General features: G+C 35.2%; 2 protein-coding genes across 41 annotated transcripts in view; one reads left to right on the plus strand and one right to left on the minus strand.

The window, feature by feature from the left end:
• Positions 1 to 3,626, plus strand: part of NEXN (nexilin F-actin binding protein) — a 54,193-nt gene extending 50,567 nt beyond the window's left edge. For 7 of the 10 annotated variants that reach the window (XM_045477952.1, XM_045477959.1, XM_045477957.1 and 4 more), the window contains 2 exons: positions 235 to 595; positions 686 to 3,626. In XM_045477952.1, the coding sequence (XP_045333908.1) occupies positions 235 to 595; positions 686 to 699 (375 nt within the window). In that variant the 3' untranslated portion in view covers positions 700 to 3,626. Of the gene's footprint in view, positions 1 to 234 lie in introns of all 10 variants that reach the window. The other 3 variants (XM_045477954.1, XM_045477950.1, XM_045477955.1) reach the window with 1 other exon arrangement.
• FUBP1 (far upstream element binding protein 1) overlaps positions 1,621 to 24,112 on the minus strand; it is a 34,074-nt gene continuing 11,582 nt past the window's right edge. For 4 of the 31 annotated variants that reach the window (XM_045477938.1, XM_045477930.1, XM_045477929.1 and 1 more), the window contains 11 exons: positions 23,797 to 23,899; positions 23,600 to 23,700; positions 22,742 to 22,883; positions 21,710 to 21,870; positions 18,250 to 18,401; positions 18,083 to 18,162; positions 14,874 to 15,002; positions 12,837 to 12,911; positions 6,978 to 7,037; positions 6,752 to 6,897; positions 6,001 to 6,368 (listed from right to left, as the gene is read on the minus strand). In XM_045477938.1, the coding sequence (XP_045333894.1) occupies positions 6,360 to 6,368; positions 6,752 to 6,897; positions 6,978 to 7,037; positions 12,837 to 12,911; positions 14,874 to 15,002; positions 18,083 to 18,162; positions 18,250 to 18,401; positions 21,710 to 21,870; positions 22,742 to 22,883; positions 23,600 to 23,700; positions 23,797 to 23,899 (1,158 nt within the window). In that variant the 3' untranslated portion in view covers positions 6,001 to 6,359. Of the gene's footprint in view, positions 5,144 to 6,000; positions 6,509 to 6,751; positions 6,898 to 6,977; positions 7,038 to 12,836; positions 12,912 to 14,864; positions 15,003 to 18,082; positions 18,163 to 18,249; positions 18,402 to 21,709; positions 21,871 to 22,741; positions 22,884 to 23,599; positions 23,701 to 23,796; positions 23,900 to 24,112 lie in introns of those variants that run through there. The other 27 variants (XM_045477946.1, XM_045477939.1, XM_045477937.1 and 24 more) reach the window with 17 other exon arrangements.

Raw genomic sequence — 24,112 nt, forward strand, 5'->3', positions numbered from 1 at the left:
AAGAACTGTGAGTCAAAGTCAGATGCTTAACGGCTGAGCCACCCAGGTGCCCTAAAGTAATTTTTAATAGCTTTCAAGTCAGTGGAATGTTTTATAAAGTACATAATTGTAGTAAGCATATTTACATGTTCTTTGGGAAGAAAAAACCCTTTTATCCATAAAATTCTATTACTAAAGCATTGTCCTAAAAATGCTACTATAAATGCCAACTTGAATGGACTTATTTTAATACAGAAAAGAGAAGAGGAGGAGGAAGAAGAAGGTGGTAGCATGATGAATGGTTCCACTATTGAAGATGAGGAGCAAACGAGATCAGGAGCTCCATGGTTCAAGAGGCCTCTAAAAAACACATCAGTTGTAGACAGTGAGCCAGTTAGATTTACTGTTAAAGTAACAGGAGAACCCAAACCAGAAATTACATGGTGGTTTGAAGGAGAAATACTGCAAGATGGAGAAGACTATCAATATATTGAAAGAGGAGAAACTTACTGCCTTTATTTACCAGAAACTTTCCCAGAAGATGAAGGAGAATATATGTGTAAAGCGGTCAACAACAAAGGCTCTGCAGCTAGTACCTGTATTCTTACAATTGAAAGTAAGAATTAATCATTTTTAATCTAGAACTTTTATTGTATTTAAATTTTTTTTTCCTTTAAAAAATCACTTTTCTTCTTCTCTTTTTTAGCTGACGACTACTAGCTCCCCTTCCCTCTCCCTGGAACTTTCTCTGCCCCCTCCCACCCCCCACCCCCAAATTTCTTACTACATCCATCTTTTCTGTGGCGGGGCCAAAAATGGAAACCAGAAGTGCCACTATATTGACTTTTTATTCCTTTTCCTAACAGTCTTCAAAACACAAGCTCATCTAAAGAATACCTTCTTCCTATCCAAATCATCACCAGATTCGTCACCATATTGTGAAGTTAATGTGTATTTAATGGGGTAGAGTGGAAAAGTTACTCAATTATTCTAAGCTTATAGCAATTACGTTTTAAAGATCACAAATAAAACATTATTTTGCATGAAAAAATGATGTTTATGAGCTATTTATACACCTAAAATTAATGGAGACTTCATAATTTGGAAACTACTGAGTTTTCCTTAACAGTCATTTTTCTTATAGTTTTAAAGTCTTTCTGAAGCACAGAGGGAAAAGGGGAACATGGAGAACAACAAAAGTTAAGACTAAATTTTAAGGAGAAAATTTAATGGAAACCACTGCCTATATAGAATTCTGAGTGTTGAGACTATTAACATGTACTATTCAAAGGTGTGTTATATTCAAGCTTCTAAAGCAAATTTACGTTGTGACCTTGCCTGAACAAATTATATTTTAGTAAAAAAACTTTGTATCAGTAGTTCATGCAGGAGAAAACACTTTCAACATAATTGAAGATTTTGAGGTCTAAGAGGAGGGAAAAAGCACAATCTTCAATTTTAAAATCTGGTCTAAAATGAGTTTGTAAATAATTAATTACCATGTTCTATTACCAAGTTGTTTTATATTTTAGTTTTCTGGAAAACAATTTTATTTTACAATGTAAACCCATAATAAAATAACTTGTGTATTTAAAATAAAGTCTTTTCAGTATTTTAGAAAAGAAACAAAACACTCCCTTATAATATTCATCAATGTACATTTATTATTTTTTTATTGAGGAAACCATAATCAATACAAAATTACAGCAATCATGTGCCCTTTTACATACATTGTCATTAAAGCAAACTCTAAACCACAGTTTGTAAAGTATTCAATTTACCTCAAGTCCAAGCTGCATCTCCCTAAGACACTGTTCCCATCACAGTAGCCATTTTAAGCCAATCTTCTTTTTACACACGGGTAGTTTCTGTAGAGAACACTTTTCTCAGGACGAAAATGCATCGAGCATGCATAAGAAAAAATATATATATATATGCGCAAATACATTTATGAGTTTCTATAGGGCTATCACTGAAGAAAATAAAACCTTGGGATTTATTTGCTTCTTTTTTAAAAGCACCAATTTAAATCCCTCAGAAGTTTATACTGTGGCAAGATAACTCAAGTGACTAAACAAAAAATAAAGGTTATTTTCAGAGTCAAAATTATCTTTAGGTACTGTTAAAATACATTTTAAAATGAGGCAGAATTTTCAGAAAATAAAAAGACATCCTCATTGATAATTTCTACATCCTTACTCTAGACAACAGATGTTCACAGGTAGAACTGGTTCTCCTGGCAGAGCACTCAAACAAACGTAATCACTTCTGCATATATTCCTATTTCCCGCTTAAGTTTACTCTGCTACTCCTACCCAAACCCACCCTTTTGAATTAACTACCAAGGTATTTGGCTAAGGAAATATTTTACAATGTTTATAAACAACTAGTATTAAATCACTAGTTTTAGTATTAAAACCATTTTTGTTAATTAAAAATAAAAGTATACTTTTCATTTCTAAAAGAAACATCAAACCCATTAGAATTCTAAGTATCACCACACTAAAATATCTTAAAACAAACACATTGTCAAGTTTTTAAGTGCTAAATAAAATAAATCAGTTCAATTTCAATCTAAACATTGTTTCTACCACTCCTAACATCCATTGCATTCAAGTCAACTGGCTCACCTTTTCTGCTTTCCATTTATTTCAAGGTTAAGATTAGCGCCATTTTAAAAATGCAGTTATCAGTGAAGGCTTATGGTAATGAGTTAAAAAAAACTCTTGAGATAGAAACAATGCCCCAATATCTATTAGCATTCATCTATTATTTTATAAAAATGCAAACTACAGCTAACCAAAAGTTGAAAGGCTCCTTAAGGTTCAAAGATCTCCTTTATATTATCAGTCTTAACATACCTATCATTGACTTAAAACAATACACACACACACATAAATGTGGTGCAGTAACTACACAACTTACAAAATTTAACAGTTCATGGAACATTTAAGATCAAGCAAATAGCACTTTAAAATGAAAAATGATCAAAAGCAGGTACATTACACCCTATACCAATGTATGGGAATACATTTCATATTTCTCAATTATGATTTGCCAATTTTACCTTCTACATTGAGCCCTTCTATGGTCCATGCTCATCGGCTCACCAATGGCATACACTCAAAGGATTCCTCTTTATGGGTAACTATCTCAGGACCTGATTTTATGAGCTATGATTTGGTGCTTGCAGCATCTTCAGCACTGTGTGTGAAAATGAAGGCAGTATTTTTGAATATTTTTCTTTGTTGTAGAGATAAGCAGGAGTTTTAAAAGGATCAGCACATTTTAGAAACTGAATAAACAAAACTGATAGGATGCTGCTTTAATACATTCATCTTAACTCAAAATATGTACCAGTTAAAATCATCTATAAGAACACAAACATTTTAAACTGGCAAAAAAAGTAAAATGCAGCGTCAATTATTAAAGTATTATAAATCAGAAAAATATTGGTTGCTATACAGATTATGAAAGGTTATTTGCTATACAGTTAACATTTCACTGATGCACATGCCTTATCAAAACATACTGCCAGTATTCCTTATATTTTCCTTTTTCAGTGTATGTTACGAAAACTGAATTGTCTTAAAAAAAAAAACTTCGTTAATAAAATTCTGACCCATAATGTCCTTACTGAATTGTTATACTTCAAGAATAAGAAAAAAATAAACTCCATATAGCTTTGGAGGGCAAAGAAAGAAAATGTCCTGTCAACCTGTCAATCATAAAAAGCTTGTGAAGGCTGTTGAAGTTTCTAACCAAGTGATTTCCTAAATCTCGAAAACTATGTTAAATGCCCTTTCTTAACAATTCTTCTGTAGTTGGGAAAAGATTACAAAAAGTTTGGATGTAGTTCAATTATAGCAGCAATCTACTCATCATTTCTTTTTTCTTGTTTTAATAAAAAAATTAAAATAAAAAACATTACCCAGAAATGTAAACAGTTGTTTGAACAACTTACAGACTTTCCACTGAAATGGTAGCATAAATAACAAAATACATTTTGGGGAAGCAGTAGCAGATTGCTTTTGAATACACAACCACAAAAACCTCACAGGGACAACATTAATGTACTGAAATATTTATTTATATATGTCCTTAGGTTGTGCTTACCTGTTGCTTTTTGCAGCAGAACCTAAGGTGGAAGGTCTGGGAAGGCACTGTGAAGTATAAATAATTGCACTGTTTGCAATTAATAAAGATTTTAAACCTTAAATGAATCAAAATCAACAGCCTCCAATTTGTGAGTTATGATATTGAATCCAACTGAGCTATTTCTTCAGTTTAATCAATAAATGCACCACTTTCCTAAAAGGTCATCTATAAAACAGTATCATGCAAAATACTGAAATTGTTCATGTCAATAACCCTACTCTTACAGGTAATACATAACTAACTCCTTAACTATTAAACTTCAAACTAGAACTATATATCCATATCTAAATAAGGGCAAGGGAAGTCACTCCAGGTTCTATAAAACAATCAAAAACATTTCAAATATCTATAATGAACTGAACTGCTATTTTCTACCCTATAAGTAATCTCAACATTTATGTCCTTGTACATCTTCCTTTATAGTATATTCAGAACTGGTGCTCCCCACCAATGAAAAGAATATATATATATATATATATATATATGTATATATATATTTATGAAATGGTGTTAAAACTGCTACATTGCTTAATATTTGCAAACTGAAAACCACTTCTGTCTGACACATTTCAAGTCTTTCATATTAATATAGAAGATATGCATACTGTACACTGAAAAGCAATATATTTTAGGAGCACCAATGAGTAATACTATTCAATTTTAATGATCAGTTTTCTTTAGCTATAGCTAAAGCATATCAAAAATACTTACCCATTAAGCTCACTTAAAAAAAAATACAGACCTATGTATTATTCTATGTTAAATTAAGAAGCAGTTATGGTTTTCCAAGATATCAGCACTGTATTCCAACATAATATTCACACAAAGTATGGCATTTACATTATGTGGAACATTGACAAAAAGATACTGTTGCAGTTCATCAATTTGTCATTCTGATGTACTTACAGTGCAATGCTCCTTGAAGGAACACAATCAAGGATGATACACAGCACAGTCCTCCTCACCCCTACAGAGCTAGTTCTATACTGGCTGGATCAAACCTGCACTTCAACAGACAATGGCAAGACAGACTGTATTTGCATGTAGTCTAATATATTAATATGCAAAGAGCCAACAAATATGCAAAGAGTAAAACAATGGATTTCAACAAAATATCAGAACTTCAGCATGAGTGTTATAGGGTAATAAAGTGATTTCAAGTACATAAAAAATTAAGTTGATTCAATGATTGGACTTGTGCATTTACAAAACAAGGCTTAACTATACTGCAAAAAGAAAAAAAAAGAAAAAAGCTTGAACATTTCCATACCCCGATAATGTTTCAATGGCAGATGCACTGTAGCTATACTTTTTGCATACTATTTACTTTTCTACCCTAAATTTAAAAAGAAACACACTAATATTGTATACATTGAAAGTTTCTTTACATGAAAAAACTTCTTATTCAACTACTCATATTCACTATCCGAAAACTGTTTAAAATTAGTTATGCTGAAACAGTCTTGGAAATCGAAGTAATTATCAAATTAAGAACAGAAAGGTTAACTGTTATAGCAGCAGTACAGATCTGAAACAGTGGTCATGTATAAAAGGAAATTTCACTGTTAATGCAATGGAAGTATGCCAAAAGATCACTGTACACACATGCAGTTTTGAATCAAACAGAAGGAAAAAAAAATGAAGATATCAGGATTACTTGTGCTGAAACAGCCAAATACAATAAATGGAAAAGATCCTCCAATCTACTACTATACTGCAAGGGGGAAAAAACATGCCAGTGTTTAAAAACTCAATTAATATTTCATGGGGAAAGCTTATATTTTGTGTATATGTATCTTAATTTATCATTGCTAAGAAATTATGAATCCTTTAAATACCCACATATCCAACTTACCGACACAGGAGGTTTCATATCATTTATTGTAAAGCACAAAACAGGCATTTTAAAAGTGAAAGTATACATTGAAAAAGTACATTTATATCACAAAGCATTGACCACATAATAGTTGCAAATACATTTGCTGGAATGTGTACATCTACACTAAGTACTAAAAACAAACCAATTTTCATTTCTACACAGAAATATTAACCTCCTATCAGTAGTGATAGATATTTTGTACATTTTCAAAAAAAAAAAAAAAAAACACTATTTTAAACCAAAAACAAAATTAAGATCTTCATCAAGTCGTCTGCATCCATATATTTAACAAAGGTTTTTTTCCCCCACACAATGAAGCAAATACTGTATTGTCCACTTCTTATTATTGGCCCTGTGCAGAAGAGATACATAAGAAATACACAAAAAGTTAAAGAAAATCCTTTAAATGGAGCTAACTCAGGAGTGAATCCTTTAAGAAAGAAAAACTGGTTAATATAAATGGTGGTGGCTTCTTGCATGATTTGCAAATCCCTGGGGGAAAAAAATTTATTTTTAAAATCAGAGGCACTGTAGAAATACTCAGCACTCAGATGCCAGAAAGCATTATAAAAAAAACAAACAAAAAAACCCAAACAATACATCACAGTACTTCATTTAGTTATGCTATGCCAGATAAAAATTTAAAAGGCAAACATAATCCCAAACAGACAAAACAGTAAACATGCAGAAAACATGATTGGAGTAGAAATCAACACATTAGCAAGTTCAGTATACCTGAGGTGCTGGAGGATGCTGTGGCATTCCCTGGGGACTTGTCTGGGCATAGTAGGCTGCTTGTTGTCTATAGTACTCAGCCCAGGCTGCACTATAATCTGGCTGACCACCTGGTGGAGCACCAGTAGGAGCAGGAACCGCTTGACCTTTGAGAAAACAGAACAACTTTGTTGCTGTAACCACAATTAAAAGCCCAAAAGAATCTCATTTCTAATAAAAACAATACCTTGCTTCTTGTAATATTCCTCCCAAGCTTTTGAATAATCTTGTGTCTGCCCTTGTTGACCTAAAAAAAACCCCCTAAATTTTAATACAAAATTATATCCACTGTAAGTACAGGTTACAAAGACAAGCACAGAGGGTCAGAATTGCTCCTGTTTTATCTTATTCATTAGTGTCAGAAAACTACTCTGTAATTAAAGAAATCAGAATGCTGTTTCTTTTTGCCTTATATTAATCGTAACTTTTAGTTCTAAAGCATTACTATTAATAAAAAGCGAAATCAAAACCATCCACATAGTTTTAACAAGAAAGGCAATGATTTAGGCATAATCTGGATTCAATTACAGAATTTATAAATATTAATGTTCTAAACTGAGTTTGGCAAGTATTTCAAGTAAACAATCTATGGTTCCCTGATGGTGACGGTGGGTGTGGGGAGGGGGGGAGACCACTATTTTTTCTTGTCTTATTCATTTGGATGCTACACTACAGGTTTAAATAAAATGTAAATCTTTGATGGAGGAAAAGAACATTTTTGAAAAACAAAAAACCCATGTGAAATCTATTAAAGACTTCATTATTTTAAGATACGGTCAAGATCTTTGTTTCCTGATTTGTGACCTATAAATTATGTGTACGAAGACTAACCATCAAAATACTCTTTAATAATAAGATGTTTAAAATTTTAATATATGTTCAAACCACAATACAATTTTATTAAAAGTAACATGACAAAGAACATAAAGAACAATTACCAAAGACATTCGAAGGAACAAGATCAATCAAACACAAAACTCAACAGCTTTCATGAGCAGGTATTTTTTTAAGCAGGGTAATTAAGAGACTAAAGAGAATTAACCAAATCCAATGTACAAAATTTAAATGGGCTCTGGATTAAAATAAAGACAACATACACACAGCCACAAGAGACATTTTTCTGAAAACCAAAGAAAATATGGTCTATATGTTGATATTACTGAAATAATTTATTTACAACAGTGTGCAACCTACTTTGTAAAGGCTCAGGCACAAAAAATACATATATACACACACAAATTACATATGATAAACTTTTTAAAAATGTAGAATTTGAATAGAAAATATAAATATGGGTGTTCACTGTATGATTTTTCTGATTTTATCAAGGTATAAAAATTTATAAAATAAAAAGTTGGGGAGGAAGAACATGTGTTTTCCTATTGAGCTCCCTTTTTTGAGCAGAATTTTATATAGCTTATTACTTTGCCTGGTGAAATTATTATAGCTAGATAAAAAATACTAGAGAACAGACACAGGGAAAGTTGTTTTTTATGTTTGTTGGATGTTGCCAACTTTGTATAGCTGAACTCTGTATAGTTGCTGAAAATAGGCTATCACCATCAATCACAAAATTGAAGAATTAAAAGCAACTCAGTGAATAGAATTTTAACTTTTATGAGTAACTTTAAAAATCCAAGAAAAAAACCCCCTTCTATAGGCAACAGAGAAATCCCATGTAATATAAACAAAATTCTTAGTTTTGTTTTCCAGAATTCTTTTCAAAGAGGAAGTGAGTTTAACATACTGATCCAATAAGGAGACACAATTTAAACAAATCTGAAATAGGTTTCAGTATTTAGACAACTCCCAAATATCCCAGGGTATCAAGAGTAATAAAACCACACAATGTCTCTTACAAGTTGTACACTTGAAAAACTGCTGACTTGAGGCCAAACTCGGTTAAGACAGCAACAATTTCTACTTCAGGTTTACAAAAAGGGACTGAACATCATTGTTAAGAGATACTCATTTTAGAGGCAAAATTACAATATAAGATGGTAGAAACAGAGACACATTAAGAAAATTCATCCAATTCAAATGTTACCTACTCTCCCATTTCAAATATTTCTGTGGAAAGTGAAGGGTAAACATGTCAGACTGTAAGAAAATCAAGCACTTGGTAAGTCGTAAACACCTCACATTCCAATCTTGAAGGTGTCCAAAGAAAAAGTCATCTCACTCCTCCAACATGAGGGGCAAGTTTTGCCCTGCTGGAAAATAACTCTTCCTATCTGCTTAGGACTTACTTGGCTCTCCCCTAGCCTCTTGTGCCTCTCTGCCCCCCTTTAGGAATGTACTTTAGCTTGCTCCCTTTATCCTTCTTAGTTCAAGAACTATTGTGATGCCTGTTTAGTTTATATTTTAGAACATCACTTAACATTTACATGTAGATTCACCATTTGTAAGGTTTGAGTTTCATTTCATTCAAGAGGTAAGACTTGCCCTAGAGTTCACACATAACAGCCCAATGGCCAAACCTGTTTGAATAGATGTCACTACAAGTTATCGCTCTATATACCTGCCTCTTTCCCACAACCATTTTCCTCACTACTACACACCCTTTCCCCTTAAGGTACCATATGCCAAAAGCTCAGAGTCCACCACATCAGTACTTAATATTGTAAGAGCCTTTCTCTAAGTCAAACTTTTCCAAAAAATGCCTTCACTTGCCCTCTTCCAAATGGGAACTACCTGTCTACTTTGAAATCCAGTTTGATCTGTTTACTTATTACAAAAGTTTCCTCATTCTAGCTCCAAAAATACCCACTCTTCGAGCTTTACTGCCATTGCTTGTTAACACTTAAAATTTCCTTTGTTAACCCTCTATAATCTCATCTTTGCGAATCTCTCCTAAATTCTCTTGATATTAATCCTACGAAATTCAGAACTGTTTCAGAAAACAAAACTAACTAAAAAACTTAACTTGAGGCTCCTGGGTGGCTCAGTTACGTGTCCGACCGGCTCAGGTCACAATCTCACAGCTCATGGGTTCCAGCCCCGTGTCAGGCTCTGCTATCAGCTCAGAGCTGCTTCGGATTCTGTGTCTCGCTCTTTCTCTCACTCAAAAACAAACATTAAAAACAAAACAAAACAAAACAAAAAAAACCCTCCTGTTTTAAGAGATTTACTTACTTATAAACAATGACACATTTATAACGTTAGTGGGTAGTTTCTGTCCTTAACAGGCAAAGCTGAGATTTGGCTTCAGAAGCTGGGACAGCCTGCCCAGTTTGGTAAAGAGGTTACTAGATTGGGAACTGGGATGTCCAGAGTCCTAGAAAATCCTAGCTCTGCCACTGTAAGAGTTCAACTTGGCCTCTCCAAATAAGATAGTTGGATTTGGAGATAAAAATTTTTATCTTCCTAATAATCTTATTACTTTCTTCCCTTTTATTTACAAATCTTGAAAACTGCCTTGGTAGAGCACATGACTCTTGATCTCAGGGTTGTGAGTTCAAGCCCCACAATGGGCATAGAGATTAAACAAAATCTTGAAAACTGAATTATATTAGTCTTATACTTCAATATCTGGCAAGTAATGCACCCAGAAGAAATTAAGGTAGTTAAGCAACAACTCATTTGCAAAAAGAACTTCTATAGGACAAAATAAATTGACTTGCTAGCCAGGATTAGAGACCTGGCAATTTATTATTATTTCCCTTAAGATTTGTATGTGAAATAATCATTCAACTTATCTTTTGCTCAAAAAAATTAACAGCTGATCACTATAGTGCTACAGAAAAACACATTAACTGAGAAAAAAAAAATCTGAATGGTATTAAGACCTCACAGATTACATTCAACACACCTGCTCACTCTGGGCAAATAAAAGGTAGAAAAACCAAACCAAAAATTTATCGACGTGCTGCAAATGAATGATAAAATATAATAAAACACAAGTTTCACCAGTTCCCCAATAATTAAGTCCACAAACAGGCCTGTTTTTACTTATTTTTAATATTAACATAGGGAACATCTCTGGCACATTAACCATGGTGAAAATGTAAGTCAGACCCAGCGATTTTTAATTGCAACATGCTCAAATTTTTACAATGGTGACACTATTTCATACAAGTTAAAGTGACCATATGTCCTGACCACTATCATGGGATGATTATTAATAGCATTCTCAGTTATTCTCAAAAGTATATCCCAGTCAGGGATATCCCAGTATATCCCAGGTGATTACCCTAATTAGAGTATACTGCTTTGAGATTAAAGTTTTTTAAAAGTATTTTTTTGCAGAATTTTAGCTGTTGTAGACCTGCCTGAGATAAGATGGGTCACAAAAACATAATCTGTTTTAGCCTCAGGAATGTAGCATGGAAAGTCATACTAACAGGGAAAACAATTTTTCTTTCTTTAAATAGAAAATAAGCTGCATAAAACATCCTTATCATGAAGTAAACGTATCCTACACAAAAGAAAATTTAATATAATCACCATTCTGGAAAACTTTCTTTCTGTGAAGATGACAAAACACTCACAGGCAAAGAAACATTGAAGTTTATGTTGAAAATCTCAAAGAGACTGTATACTATGATAAAATTCTACCATCTATACATTCATTCTATACTTGGGAAGAATGGACGAGTTTATCTGTTTGGCTTTCATTTGTGACAAGTGGCTGTAGTGTACATGGGTCAATTTCAAATGACACCATAACCTTCTAAAAACAAAAACTACTATCTGTTCAGCTGACCCTTGAACAATTCAGGGGTTAATGGGCACAGACCTCTGTGGAGTTGAAAACCCACATACAACTTTTGACTTTGGACAAGCTTAACTACTAATAGTCTCCTTTGACCAGAAGCCTTACAGATAACATGAACAGTGGACTAACACACATTTTGAGTATTATATACTGTATTTTACAATAAAGTAAGCTAGAGAAACAAGAAGAAAATCATAAAGTTCATTTATATAATACTGTAAAAAAAAAAACCCACTTATAAGTAAACCCATAAAATTCAAACCTATGTTAAGGGTCAAATGAATATCAAGTTCCAAATAGTCCCAGAAAAAAACAAATCTGGGAGATGGGCTTGGAGTTTAGGCCCTCTTGGGAGTTCAAATTCTGGTTCTACCACTTAGTGGCTGTACATTTCAACTGTTAGTAGAAGTACAGTTTTCATTTGTAACAATTTGTAGTAATATATTTAGCAAAACACTTGATTTAACAATTGTATCCTCCATGAGAATATAATAACCAGAAGGTCAGGGGCTCCTACCTGTTTACCCTCACAATTACATTCTCAGCATCTATCACTGTTTGGTATGTAGTATGTGTTCTACAGTTACTGAATCGAAATGACCTTTCTAGAGTACAACTTTTCCTTTCTCCTATATGCAAATGTTATTTAAGTAACTAACATCCTATGTCCCTGTAGGTTACTTACCTAGTTACTGTGCAGCAGAAAATACCACACAACTGATTTTTGCTTGGCTCTCTAGAATTTAACCTATGCCATTCAGGCTACTTATATATGTAACTGTCTTTGACAAAAGTACAAGTAATATTCAGGGTCATATGTGGCAACAGTGGAACTTTTGGTTTTAATTATTGTGGCTGACAAATGCATTTAGAAACAAAACGATTTCCTTGTTATATAACCACAATTTTAAGAATTATGTATTTTTAGAATCAGTGATTTTAGAATGCATTCAGGGGTGCCTGGGTGGCTCAGTCGGTTAAGCGTCTGACGTCAGCTCAGGTCATGATCTCCCGGCTCATGAGTTCGAGCTCAGTGTCAGGCTGTGTGCTGACAGTTCAGAGCCTGGAGCCTGCTTCAGATTCTGTCTCTCTCTCTCTCTCTACTCCTCCCTCGCTTCCACACACTCTCTCTCTTAAATATAAACATTAAAAAAAAAAAAGAACACATTCAATATTCCCTTCAAGATATTAAAAGTTAAAAACAAAGTGCAAGTAACAAAAACATAATGCAAACGTGGTTTTATAACAATCTTCATCCTTCTAGTGAGATTTATTAAATGTTTCAAATTCAATTTAACTAAATGTATAAAAAAGAAATGTAGAACATACCCATTTTCTTGTAATACTCTTCCCAGGCCTTAGTATAATCAACCTGTCCAGCTGGAGCTGGATTCTGCTGATCTCCTTGTTTAAGAAAAACATTAAAAAAAAAAAAAAAAAAAAAGGATTAACAGTTTCAAAAGACAATCTTGGCCCTTTACTTCTATTCCTTGAATGGAGAAAGTAGGAGTGGCCTGCCATAGGGAGTGAGGGGCAGGAGGGAGGGTGCTATGTGGTAGTGGGATCCTTGCTGGTGCCAAAAACACAGGACACAGGAGGTACAGAGGCCCTCAACAGAGAAAGTTTGTTTATACACATGGAAGAGGAGTTACACTAAGCATGTAAGTAAATTCATTGGTCAAGTAAGGATATACACTGAGGATACCAAGTCATTCACTATTTATAGGCATGAAAGGGAAAAAGCCAGAAAGAACTCTGATGTGTTACAACAGAATTCTGCAGGCAGTATAATGCTTTGAGAAATATATACGTATATAGATACTAATGTTTCATATATGCACCCATAAGCATACATGTATATAAATTTCCTAGGTTCCATATCACCATGGTAGAAATGAACACACGGAGTTTTTGATTTCTCAAATACCATCATCTGCTAAAAGGAAATCAGGGCTACTTAGAAAAATAGCTGATTTTAGGGCCTGAGCCCAGAAAGCACAAAATAAGCATCTTTTGGGCAGGAAAGTAAAGACATGCTTAAAAAATGACAAACATGTCGGGGTGCCTCAGTTGGTTAAGCATCTGACTTTGACTCAGGTCATGACCTCACGGTTCATGAGTTCAAGCCCCACATTGGGCTTGCTGCTGTTGGCAGAGACTGCTTCAGATCTTCTCCCTCCCCGCCCCTCTCAAAAATAAACAAACACATTTAAAAAAAGTTAAAAAAGAATGACAGACATGTCAAAAGGATACAGGAACCATCTCAAAGGTACTCCTGAATGACCAAAGTTAGGGCAATCTGATAATCAAAATAGTAAAGATAGTTTAAAATACATGTTGAATAACACAGGAGTCCATACTGATATAAAGAAATAGAAGAAAACTTCTTCCTTATAATACCAACTAATACACGTAGAATGATGCAAACAGAAATTACCATCATGGCTGTACCTGAATCAGGCACATGTTATCAAAGAAGGCTAAGGCCAATGGGCAGAAGTTCAGGAAGGAACAGAATAGTCTTATCAACTCAGTATAATTCCCCAAAAAGTATTTGTTAATTTCAAAGAGAAAAATGGTAATTTTATGGTATAGAAACCTGGCAGACACCAACATGACCAAGCGACTATGGTTACCATCACCAGGGATGAAGCAGGTCAACATTATATGACCCTTGATGTAATGCACTAAGAGGAACACAGCAATATTTCTGAGGTACTGCCACATACCAAGTAGGACTTCACGATCATGACCTCATCTTTTTGAGAAAAGGCTCAGGTGACCTATGCTAATTTGATAGTCATCGCATAAGACAAAAGGTCTGTGCTTTTTTTTTTCTTTTTTTACCAGATGGGATCCTAGATCAGAATAGAGAAACTGATAGGATAAATGGTGAAATCGGAGTAAGGGCTCTGCATCAGGACAGTAATGATGTATCAATGCTGACTTAATGTTTTAGAGGACTGTATGATGGTCATGTATTATTGGAGTTAATACAAAAGGGTATTTAAGGGTACTGGGACATCATGTGCACAGCTTGGTCTTAAATCGTTCTGAAAGATTACTGATAATGGATATGGACACATATGACAGAATAATGGGACAAGTGGGAGATGGGAGATAAAATATTGACAGGTAGGTTATCTGGGTGTTCTATAATGTTATCTTACAACTTAAACTTTTACATAAGATGCAATTATTTTAAACTATTTCAAACTTATTTTTAATAAGGGAAATCTGCTCACTGAAGCTATAATGAAATACGGAAAGTTTTTAGGTGTTATACACTGATGTGCTTAATACAGAATTCCAAACATAAGTTTCTATTTCTACATACAAAATAAATGTTTTAGTTACCATAGTTACCTTGTCCATTGGTTTGGGTTGTAGTTGGTGCACCGGCAGGAGCTGCAGGTGGTGGCTGTGCTTGCTGTTGATAATAGTGAGCATAGTAGGCAGCCCAAGCTGCTGAATTTGGATCCGTTCCTGCCTTAGCTAGAATAAACACAAATTCAAGGTTTGCATCTAAAGTCCATAACCTCTCTCTCACACACACACTCTCTCTCACACCCTCCTTGGCAAAGAAAGAGGCCCCAAAATTAACTGGAGATCAAAAACAGTAAATGGGAAGTTTTAAATTCTTATTTTGTCATTATTTCCTTTAATTTCAGTAAAGTCAGGTACAGAAATTAAGTGACCTAATTCTTAGAAAACTAGTTGAGTGGCAGAATCGTAATAGGAATAAAGATCTTTTGCTTTCAAATCCAATTTGCCTTACAACATTCTGTGCCCTTTTTTTTTTTAACCTAGTTTTGCCTCAAGCACAGCAGTTCTACGTGGTAGATGACTAAAGGAAAGGATTTCTAGGAACTATCTGTACAAGAAACAATTATTTTAAAACTGAGTTTTGTCCTGTCTTAAAGAAAGTCCTGCATTCTTTAACAATCTTAAACAGTCATATTTCACCTCATCATATTTCACAGTAATTATCCTAAATCATACACTTGATGTCACTGCCCTACTTGAAATTGTTCATTCCAGAGACTTCAGGGCTGTCAAAAGCTTTTAAGTGCAACATTATCACCCAATATCTTTCATGATCTGACCCTCTGGCTTATCCTTTCCATTCCAGCCTCATCTTCCCCTCTTTTGTCAGTATTTTTCTAACACTCAAGTTCTGGTCACAGTAAACTGCTTGTACTTTTCAGAAGTTGCAATGCTCATATCTGGCCTCAGACCTTGTTATGCTTTCTCTGGACTTGCACTCCTCATTCATCCTCCATAAAAACCAACTCACGCAATCACAGTTTGAGACCTCTTAGAAACAGAAATCCTCTTCTTGATTCTGTCCTTTATACCAAGAACACATCATGTGACACTACAGTATATCTTTATTAGTTTATATCACCAAGAAGAATGTAATTTCCTTAGGCAGAGCCTGTATCTATATGAAATCTGTTTATCCTTTATCCCATGTGGGCAGCGAGTCTCAGCTGCTTAATAAAGTTTAGTGAAGTTTGAGGAAAAAGGAGCAGGGATTTCTAGAGTGATACAATTTTTAAGGTAATACAATTGTAAGGCATTATCTACCCTCCACATCTTCCAAGTAAAAAATGTATTGCTTTTCTAAGTTGGATTACCTGTGTACTAATACAAATATTTCACTTGACACCATCTCTGGCTAGAGAAACTGAGATGAAACAGACTTTGAAAGGCAATACTTGTACTCTTGAATGTGTAGACTGTATTAACAAAACCAGACTTACAGTTAGATATAATACATATGGAGAATTTACTAATTATTCACTCAACATGATATCGTTTCATTTATCATTTTATAGGTAAGAAAAAAATGTTAAACTGACTATAAGTTTCATCTAAATCAATTATGTGGTTTTTACATAATGCGAAGTCTAATATAAGCAATATCTAACCCTAGCTGCCATCTTAGCTAATGGGTTACTTCTTTTCCAAAGACAGTGCCGCAAACCATATTCATCAACCAATTCTTACAGCGGTGACTTCACTACTACTCCCAGAGGGAAAAATGAGACTGTGATACAGAGACTACTTATTCCCATCATTTCTCTCAATCACGTTACTGATCCGAACAGGGCTCATATGGTGCATTATTGCAGATCCAAGTTCCCCAATAGAAACTCACCCCTTAACTTGCTCTAACTCTTGAATCTCTTAAATTATCGGATTTCTCTGCTTAATCACACCATCCCAATTAGCTCATAAGAGGGAAGGAAAAATCTTTTCTTTCTTTAAAGACATTTAGGGACAACTAGGCTCAGTCGGTTGAGTATCCGATGCTTGACTTTGGCTCAGGTCATGATCCCAAGGTCATGGCATCAGGCCCTGCTATGGGCTCTGTGCAGGGTAAGAAGCTTGCTTGGGATTCTTTCTCTCCCTCCGCCCCTTCCCTATTTGTGTGCACTAAGATAAAAATGAAGAAAAAAATACCTAATGTTTAAGCTATTATACACTAACTTATATTTGATCCTTCTGTAAGTCCATCTATAATAGCATTGCTAACACTTGGGAGTGTACTTTTCTGCTGTAGAATGTAAACTAATCTTTGCGTACCCACATCTTAGCACACTCAAGTTGTTTCTTGAATGAAAGTTGTGGTTATTTGGTTACTGTCATGTGTAACCATATTTCAAAGAGCACACTTCCTAGGAAATTAAAGTATGTTACAAATATAGGGCCACATTTAAATAACAATGTTTTAATAAAATTCACTAAAACAATTTCATTTAAATCAATTATTTAGGTTCTTTCAAGAAATAAATACACTAGTGTGGAAAGGAATCCATAATTCAGTACCTTCCTTGAAACTACTCCAGTGAAAGAGGCCTAAAAGATAGGTAGTAGGTGAGAAAGAAGGATCATCAATAAATGTTAATTGGTTTCAATGAATGCCCCTTTGACCATCATGGAAAGAAAACTAGAGGGTGGAAGATGCAATAACAGAATACAATGTAATATATATAAAATCCAGATCGGAACAGAGAAAACATTTAACTAAACGTATTTTTAATTCCTAACATGCAGACATTAAACAGAGGCCTGATTTTTACTAATATATAAAATTACATAAGGAATATTAAAAGATTAAAACAGCTTACATATCTTATTTGAGAACTACCAAGTTCTCAAATTTAAGTATTAAATGCTCCATTAGATGCTCACATAATTATACAAATAAATGTACACTCTTCTTTCATGGACAATGTCACAATTAACACATCATACATTTGATGGCACTGGAATCTAAAACTAAGACACTGTACTTCTTCCTATAGCTTCTGGCTTTTAGCACTCTGTTCTTATCACTTTGAAAGGAGAGAAAGTCAACGTAGGTAGAAAAAAGTTACATGAAAACATCATATTCACTCAGTCTCATACACTGTGGTAAAATCAGAAACTAAGACTCCTGTTGAAAGAGTGAAACAAGTGCGAAAAATGCACACAATGTAGAAATGACACTAGAAAATTTAAGAGTATATATAACAGGAGAGGCAAACAAAACTACAGATTACACATGAATGATAAATGTCTTTTACCTGGATCAGGAGGGGCCTGCTGCTGCCAGTGTGGATATGCATTTCCCCACCCCTGGGGGGCATAAGGAGCTGGAGGTCCACTGAAAAGATAGAAATCAATATAAAAACACAATTTACCAAAAGCTAGAATGTTTGGGGAAAACTCCAGAATCAAACTCAGTACTTACTGAGGAGCAGGGCCAGGTGGTCCTGGATTGTAAGGTGCAGGGTTGTATGGTCCCATTGGAGTTCCAGGCCCTGGAGGCCCAGGAGGCCCATGGGGGCCTGGGACACCATGGGGCCCATGGGGTACAGGTGGCCCTAAAGGATTTACTGGGCCCTGTAAAAAAGCAAAGAGATGTACAAAAAAATCAGAAAAACAGCAATGGCTTAACAATTCAAAGGCCAAATAACACCAACAACATATTTTAGATTTTCCTTCATTTCCTCATTCATGTTGCAAAAAATTTTTAAATTTTTTAAATGTTTACTTATTTTGAGAGAGAGTGTGTGAGCAAGCAGGGGAGGGGCAGACACACACACACACACACAGAATCTGAAACAGGCTCCAAGTTCTGAGCTATCAGCACAGAGCCCAAATCGGAACTCAAACTCAGGGAACTGCAAGATCGTGACCTGAGCCAAATTCAGACGCTTAACTGATTGAGCCACCCAGGCACCCATGCTGAAAAAACTCAACTCTACCATATTAAATATTAAGACCTGAAAATTCATTAAAATCAACAGCATCAGCAAAGAACTGAAACATCTCCTTTATCTTCCATTCTCTTCCTTTCAGACGAATTCCCTTTTCCATTATTTCCCTTTCTTTTTTATAATTCTTACTTCTACTACACTTCTTTATTATCTTATCATGGAAGTGTATCAAATACCATGTTTTCTCTAACTTTTCTTTCTCTACATCTATTCAGCATCTACTTTCCTAACAATCAGACAACCACCTTGACAATATATTCCCCAAATTGCTAAGGCTTTATACTGTGAACTACTGGGTACTTTATCATGTAAAGTAACAGCTAGTAACTTTAGTAACAAAAAACTAAACTCCTCTTCATAACCTTTGTGCCCCGGAACCCCATTTAAAATCAGTAATTTAAATTCATTTCCTCTCTTCCCCTTTATCATTAGTTTCTAAATACCCTATCTTCATATTCATATCATACCACTTAATAATGCTTAGTTGATTTTCCTTTTGATAATCCAAATTAGCTTTCATGAAGTTAATACTGATCATGTGACATTTTGAAGAAAAATGCTTAAATCACATTTAGTTGTCTATTCCCTCACTACAAAATAATGAAGCTAAACTTTGTAATTTAAAAAATTTTAACGTTTATTTTTGAGAGAGACAGAGCGTGAGCAGGGGAGGGGCAGAGAGAGAGGGAGACACAGAATCTGAAGAAGGCTTCAGAATCTGAGCTGTCAGCACAGAGCCTGACGCAGGGCTCGAACCCACGAACTGTGAGATTATGATGTGAGTTGAAATCAGATGCTTAACTGACTGAGCCAGCCAGGCGCCCTAAACTCCATGATTTTTCAAGTTCCTTCTATTACTTTACCTCTTTAAATCTGTTTTCATTATCCTTCACTTCTATTATCCATAACCAATCCCTTACAAAAAGTAAAAAAGGACTACTGAAAAAGTAGCAACGTTTTCATAGGGTTATGTACGAGGCACTCTTTTTAAGTGACACAAACCTCATATCGTTTGTACAACCTGTAAAATAGCTATTATTATCCTTATTTTCAGAGAAAAAAACAAGAGGCAAAAAAGTATAAACAGCTTTCTCCAAGGTCACACAGTAAATGATTCAGAGTATTTTGAACCTAACAGCCTGATTCCAGAGTCCATGCTCTTAACTATCAAACTAAACTGCTTCTCTAGAACCTATCTTGTTTGCCCATCAATCCAGAAGAAACCTTGATCCATGCATGCTAAGGATAGTAAAATCCAAAACGTTAATTCATTTTTCTAGCATCAACCTCTGCCAATACTAGGTACATAATTATTTTCTTCATATTTTCAATTACACTTATTTAAAATTTTTTTCAATGTTTATTTTTGAGAGAGACAGATCGTGAGTGGGGGAGGGGCAGAGAGAGAGGAAGACACAGGATCCGAAGCAGGCTCCAGGCTCTGAGCTATCAGCACAGAGCCCAATGTGGGGCTCAAATTCGTGAACCATGAAATTGTGACCTGAGCTGATGTAGGACACCTAACTGAGCCACTCAGGTGCTCCTATACTTATTAATTTTTTAAATATATATTTGAGAGAATGAGAGAAAATAAAAGCCCATGCGAGCATGCGGGGGGGCGGGGCAGAGAGAGAATGAGAATCCCAAGTAGGCTCTGTGCTAACAGTGCGAGTTCAATCTCTTGAACCTGGAGATCATGACCTGTGCTGAAATCAGAAGTCAGCCACTTAAGTGACTCAGCCACCCAGACACCTGTATTTTTAAGTAGGCCTCATGCCCAGCACTGAGCCAAATGCTGGGCTCAAACCCAGGACCCTCAGATCAAGACCCAAGTGGAGATTATGTAGGATGCCCAACTGACTGAGCCACCCAGGTGCCCCAACAATTACACTTATTAATACCACAAAACTTACAATACTTGTATATGTTTTTATAAGATTTTCTTTTAATTTCTTAGTCATCTCTATATCCAACATGGGGCTCAGAACTCACAACCCTAAGATCAAGAGTAACATGTTCTACTGACTGAACCAGCCAGGTACCCCGGTAAGATATTCTGTAAGTGTCTTTTATACATCTATTTTTGTCTTTCCCAGAAGACAGAAACAGCATCTAACTTCTTTTGTATCCCTTCCACAATACGGCAATCATCAGGGAGAACTTTCCTAAGAAATTCTAATTATTATTCAAAATGCTCCCTTACATCCTATAGTAAAAGAACACAGTTAAGACACTACATCCTCCTCTTATAAGAAAGCACAATCAAGACTCTTTATACTTTTTTTGTACTACCACCAGGAAACTTATCTAAAGGAAAAGTTTCCAAATTTGTGTATCAGAACTGTCTGTCATGTGTAAAGGTGGAAAGCATTCAAATAGTATACACTTTAAAACTCCCCAAATGACTGTCAATCTAAGATGGATTTGTAAATTTCTACTCTAAACTGGGGGATTCATCTAATACATATTTACCTGAGTAGGGTGGAGTACATTAAGCCCTTAATAAATACTGAATTCCCATTAACTATGTCCTACAAGTACGTTCTACAACCCACCCACCAACTCTTACATTGTATCTGCAAGTAATGCAGTCTATTATTTACTCACACAAAGTTCTAAATACTTATAAACGTGTATTTAATTGAATTATTTGTCACTGCTGGACAATCTTTCCTGTTATATGTGTTCATTTTGTGGTGAAACCTACAATCTTAGACTAGAAATTGGCATTTTTTTTATATAGCAATTATAGAAACATCTGAATTAATACCTTCTATTTAATAGGATCTATGTAAATATCGTATTTATTTACTTTTTAAGTAAGCTTTATACCCAACATGAGGCCTGAACTCACAACCTGGGGATAAAGAGTTGCATGCTTTACTAAGCCAACCAGGTGTCCCTATAAATTGAAATTTAAAGCATACTCACACCAATCTTTTCTTCTATAAGTTGCCGTGCATAGTCTATTTGCTGTGGAGTGCCACGGATTGTAAATAATTTCATATTAGGATCTGCATTAGGTGGAGGATTTCTCTGAAGTTCTATTCTTGCACCAGACTGTTGGCTTATGCTTTTTATGGTTTCACCTCCTAAAATCAAAACACAGTAATTTTTCTAAAGAGTCAAAGGATACAAAAAGAACTTTTTAAAAGAAAATGACCACAACTAAAAGGGCCATTAAGAAAAAAGTTTAGAGCAGTATCCCATCTGCCAATATTCTATTAGAATTTTCCATTTATTCTACACTTAAAATCAAATTGTATAAAGCATCTCATGCTTCTAAAATACATTCAAGTTTCTTTTTTTTTTTTTAATTTTTTTTTCAACGTTTATTTATTTTTGGGAGAGAGAGAGAGAGAGCATGAACGGGGGAGGGGCAGAGAGAGAGGGAGACACAGAATCGGAAACAGGCTCCAGGCTCTGAGCCATCAGCCCAGAGCCTGACGCGGGGCTCGAACTCACGGACCGCGAGATCGTGACCTGGCTGAAGTCGGACGCTTAACCGACTGCGCCACCCAGGCGCCCCTACATTCAAGTTTCAAGACAACTTAGTATGTCTGTACCTAACCTTAATATCAACTGTAACAACAACAAAAAGTAACTCATCAAAATATTTGGTTCAAATAAATTGCTTTTACAAGTAACGTAACACTTATTAAACTTTAAAAAGATGTAAGGAAAAAGCAAATGGCACAAAAACATCAAACCACTTTTTGGGTCAAAACAAGTTTCTTACACTAATACACTATTGGTCCACCCTCTAGAAGCCAATGTTTTTCAAATCCCATTCTTTTTATGTGCATATAAGGCCCTCATTTATGTTTTTGTTACAAACCAACATAAAATAGAGCCAAAGAAAAATCCTTGCTACTGATTTACAAGAGAAATAGCATCCAGAAAAATCAGGTCATGTGTTAACATTTTTACCCACACATTAAGACATTATTTAAAATACATTGCCTTTTCCTATTATTAATCCAGTTTTCCCTGTTGGTACAATGAAATTAAATTCCTGTAGTCCACCAGGTGGTCCCATGTTCCAGTTGCCTTGACCTCTACCTCTTCCTCGGCCACCAGGTCCAGGTCCACCAGGATTACCAGCCTAAAGAAGGGAAACACAAAGAAAAAAATAAAAGTCAGCACAGAAGAATATTCTTCTTTCCATGGTGAAGTCATTACATGTCTATTTTCCTAAACCAGAAATTTAAAAAAATTTTTTCAACGTTTATTTATTTTTGGGACAGAGAGAGACAGAGCATGAACGGGGGAGGGGCAGAGAGAGAGGGAGACACAGAATCGGAAACAGGCTCCAGGCTCTGAGCCATCAGCCCAGATCCTGACGCGGGGCTTGAACTCACGGACCGCGAGATCGTGACCTGGCTGAAGTCGGACGCTTAACCGACTGCGCCACCCAGGCGCCCCCTAAACCAGAAATTTAAAGAAGCTGAGAGATGACCTGGCCCAAATAATCAACTACCCACCGCTTGTTCTTTTTACACTAGGATGAATAAGACTGTACTTATGTAGCTGCCTTTCTGTTCCAAGATGTCTACCTCAAAGTTACCTTTCTAGCTATTAACAAAGCATTATCAGACAGATTCTGACATAAAACTAAAGGGGGAGGGGGGACACTTTCAGGCTTTCAAGAAAATAGATACTTCTGTGGAGCGTGATGCAGGGTTTTATCTTATGAACCATGAGATCATGACCTGAGCCGAAATCAAGAGTCAGATGCTTGACTGACTGACCCACTCATGCATCCTGGAAAGTATTTTTTAAATGAAAACAAAATAATGAAAATAGTAACATCTGTCAAACCTGAACACTTCGAAGGAGGTCTGTAATAATTTCTGCAGCGTGTTGACATCGGTCTGGAGGTCCTGTTATCTGTGCTATTCTATCAGGTGTTGTTCCATCATCTTCAAAATAAAAAACCAAAATGGATCTATTTAGCAACAAATGGACGTCAAAACGAATTGCTACCAACACCTAGAAAATTAAATATGTATACTCACCTGGCTTAAACTGAATTCGAACACCAGCATCATTTTGTATTTTTTTAATCATCTCTCCATTTCTTCCTATTACAATGCCAACAGCAAATCTTGGAATGGGGACCTTATACAAAGAAGACTACATATTAAGAAAGCCATTTCCTGAAAATTAATATACCTCAAATCATAAAAGTAAAAACAGCACTATGCTCTGATATGCCATCAAATAGGGTAATAAGATACAAGCTATACATTCTACACTCTAAGGCAGAAACAGGGTTAGGGGATACAATGTTAAGAGATGGCTTTGTAACACACAACAGAAAAAACACATATT

Source organism: Leopardus geoffroyi, chromosome C1 (genome assembly GCF_018350155.1).
Source record: "Leopardus geoffroyi isolate Oge1 chromosome C1, O.geoffroyi_Oge1_pat1.0, whole genome shotgun sequence".
In the NCBI taxonomy this organism is placed as follows: Eukaryota; Metazoa; Chordata; class Mammalia; order Carnivora; family Felidae; genus Leopardus; species Leopardus geoffroyi.